At 34.3% G+C, this 3,641-nt stretch overlaps 1 protein-coding gene across 1 annotated transcript in view; it reads right to left on the bottom strand.

The window, feature by feature from the left end:
• The window catches only part of LOC107282334 (serum albumin-like), a 30,161-nt gene that overhangs the window by 18,516 nt on the left and 8,004 nt on the right, over positions 1-3,641 (bottom strand). The window contains exons 4-5 of the mRNA XM_015810105.1: positions 3,263-3,347; positions 1,638-1,849 (exon numbers count right to left, since the gene is read on the bottom strand). Coding sequence (XP_015665591.1) covers positions 1,638-1,849; positions 3,263-3,347 — 297 coding nt within the window. The remainder of the gene's footprint in view (positions 1-1,637; positions 1,850-3,262; positions 3,348-3,641) is intronic.

The following is a 3,641-nucleotide window of genomic DNA, read 5'->3' as shown; positions in this document are numbered from 1 at the left end:
AACGAACTACCCCCCGAGATCCGGACGATTCCGGATCTCTTAACCTTCCGCCGCGCCCTCAAGACATGGCTTTTTCAACAAGCGGGCCTGACCTAGGGTGAGTTTTAAATAGGGACAATTTTTAACGATTTTAAAGAGCCACAGCTACCAATATTTGGGTTTTAATTGGTTTTTAGTAGGGGAAATTTTTTATTTTTTTATATGATGTTTTAATATGCTGTGAGCCGCCCTGAGTCCCATGGGGAGAAGGGCGGCATATAAATCCTGTAAAATAAATAAATAAATAAAATAAATGCCAGAAAATACGAGTATTCTATTTTATTCCTTTACACATGTTGTTTGGCATATTACTCATCAAGTTTTCTCCCCCCCCCCCCTCTCGCTCAAACTCTATATTTTAACTGGAAAAGTTGGGGGTCGTCTTATACGCCCAGTCGTCTTATACGCCAGAAAATACGGTATATATAAAAAAGACTGCAAATAGAGGAAAAACATTAAAACCATGTACAAGAGGCTAAAAATATACAGTCTGCTTAAATTCAATTGGTTTTAATAAAATAGATCTAATCTATTATTTTGTTTAGTGGTAAATTCAAGTGTAAGCTAATGTCGATTAAGGATTCTAAAAGTTAATTATTTCTAAGTTTCCATAAATTTGACACTTATTGTACTCAAATTTCAGCAGCATATTTTTAGAGGCATTTCTCACTGGATTTTGATCAGAAAAAATTGTTGAGTCACTAGCATAATTTTGTGCAACTGTCATTCAAAGTCTAGATCTGAATCCTTTAGAACAGAGGTCCCCAACCTTTTGAGCATCAGTGACCGGTTCAGTGGAGAGAGATTTTTCCACGTATCAGAGGGGGTGTGGTTTTGTGTGCTGCCTGCATCCCATAGATGGGGCTTTACTTGTTTGTGCAGACTGGTTTCTGGCATGCCGTGGCCCAGTGCTGGTCCACAGACCGGGGGTTGGGGACCCCTGCTTTAGAATCTGATGAAACAACAATACATTACATAACTACAAGGCAGATGGACATTTTTTTAAAAAAAGTAGCCAACACCAATGTTTTCTAATAGGTTAATGAGAATGAATTTCATAATTGATATCCAATGGAGAAGATGGGGAGAATGGTAGACATACTACACAACAAGAACTCAGTTAATACAGTTATGCCTGAGAGACTGTCTGGCACTGTAGCACACTTCTTCTTTTTTCAAAATTATTGCTATTATTGAACAGATATATGGTTGAAACTTCTTTTTTTAGTTTATATATTTGTTTGTGCATATGTTCTTGTTTTCACTTTAATTTTGTGTTTCACAACTGAAATAGGCATGATTATCTAAAAATCACTCCTTTCTTAGCACAATTTACATTTCTAAATTTATCTAATCACATTGCATTACATTACAGAAATATGATTTTGGAATCACATAGAATGAAGCTTCCTGGCAGAAGACAGGGATAGTTGAATGAAATCATGAGTAGGAATACCCTGTTAGAAACTATAAAGGCCATGTGTTGCAGGCATTTGATAAATGAAATTAAGTAGCAGTAAATGCAATTTTATGTTAACATCATTCACTTATACAAGATTTAACTCTTCTAAGCTACAACCTTTAGCCAATTGACTTACATGGCTAGGACAGCATTTGGGTTATTCTGATATGCTTGGCAAGCTTCCTCTCCAGTTGGGTGAACGAAGGAAGAAACATTTTCTTTGAATGAAAGTTTATGGGACAAAATACATTCATTTCTTTCTGGATCAGCCTTAGCACAACAGTCATTAATTCCATATTTATTGGAAAACTCTTCATCATGGCAGAGTACATCCAAGAAAACTATACTCTAGAGAAAGAAAAAAATATGGCTCTTAAATAAGCAGTACTAGCAGTAATTTATATAAATAATATCCATTTCAAGTGATATGGGTTTGGGGAAAATGAGGCAGAAGATGCATATTCCGTTAATCCTCATTTAAATCACATGATTTGAGATTGGGATCCAGTTCCATATAGGAAATCAGATACTTTCTGCTAGCTTATTTGTATGCATTTTTCCCAAAGAAAACATCAAGAGAAACAAGAAATAATAATAATAATAATAATAATAATAATAATAATAATAATAATAATAATAATAATAATAATAATAATAATAATAATAATAATAAACCTATTAAGCAATTTCTGCCCATCTTTCATTGCTCTATGTAGTCCACTGACCAGGATTCGTGGATTTAGATGTCAAGGTTTAGGTGTGTATGTGTGTGTGTGTTTGTGCAGTGCCTGTGTATGTTATGTGTGATGTGTGTGTGTTTAAAATTAGAGAAATATCCACATACATACAAATATGTATGATAGATTACTCCAGATTTAATAAAATTTAAAATTTAATATTTTAAACAATTTCCTGCTCATATATTATCATATATATCTTTCATTTATAAATTATTTTTCTAGACTAGTTGTTAAAAAAGAACTAAAAGCTAAGTTATAATTCTCTTTTTCAAATAGGGAGAAAGAAAGAAAGAAAGAAAGAAAGAAAGAGGGAGGAGGGAGGGAGGGAAGGAGGGAGGGACGGAGGAAGGAAGGAAGGAAGAAAGGAAGGAAGGAAGGAAGGAAGGAAGGAAGGAAGGAAGGAAGGAAGGAAGGAAGGAAGGAAGGAAGGAAGAGCCAAAGATCAAAATTATTCTTTCAGTAGCTTTGTATCTCAAAAACCTCCACCAAATAGAAACCTTGAAAAAGATTCTAAACAAGCTATATTAAAAAGCAGATTAATGGGTTATTTTCATCTTTTTAATGGTATTTTCTTAAAATAAAGCAGTGTTTCCCAGCATTAAAAAAAATTCCAGACATGTGGATCAACACTGAAAACACTGAGTTAAAGGATACATTATAATTATTCAAAAGTAAATAGCTCTGAGTCTTTTTTGAGTAAGTTTGCATATTGTTTCCAGTAAAAAAAAAGACACCCTAATGGCTTCAGAAATAGTTTTGATTAGTGTATGATCCTCCCAGATTGTTGTCATATAACCAAGTTAATAAAATGCAATTTAATACAGGAGTGAGCAATTTGGGGGGATATTGTTAGAATGGCTGGCCCAGATATTGCAGCTTGGTTGGAAGTTGGAAGGACAGACATGTTAAGGGTTTTGATTTGGAGGAAAATTGATTTCTTAGGAATGGAGTTAATGCACTTATTTTACCCTTAAAAATATACCAATATATATATACTCCAATTTAGCTTCCAAGCACTTACCAAAGGTTTAGTACATTCTGTGCCTGAATCAGCAGTATGACGACATTTCTGATAAAGTGCTACAGCAGTTTCTGCCAGTTTTTTATTATTATTATTAATTATTATTATTATTATTAATTTAATTTATATACCGCCCTTCTCCCGCAGGACTCAGGGCGGTGCACAGCGTATTAAAAACAATACAAATACAAAGCATAAAAATACAAACCCCTGTAAAACCAGATTAAAAAACCAAATATTAGAAGCTGTGTCTCTATTTAAAATTATTTTTAAAATCACCCTAAATAAAATCCTCCCTAGGTCAGGCCCGCTTGCTGGAAAAGCCATGTCTTGAGGGCACGGCGGAAGGTAAGGAGATCCGGAATCGTCCGGATCTCGG

Source organism: Protobothrops mucrosquamatus, unplaced genomic scaffold, assembly GCF_001527695.2.
Source record: "Protobothrops mucrosquamatus isolate PMUCROS unplaced genomic scaffold, P.Mucros_1.0 scaffold7, whole genome shotgun sequence".
Lineage (NCBI taxonomy): Eukaryota > Metazoa > Chordata > Lepidosauria > Squamata > Viperidae > Protobothrops > Protobothrops mucrosquamatus.
This window is presented reverse-complemented; position numbering and strand designations above follow the sequence as displayed.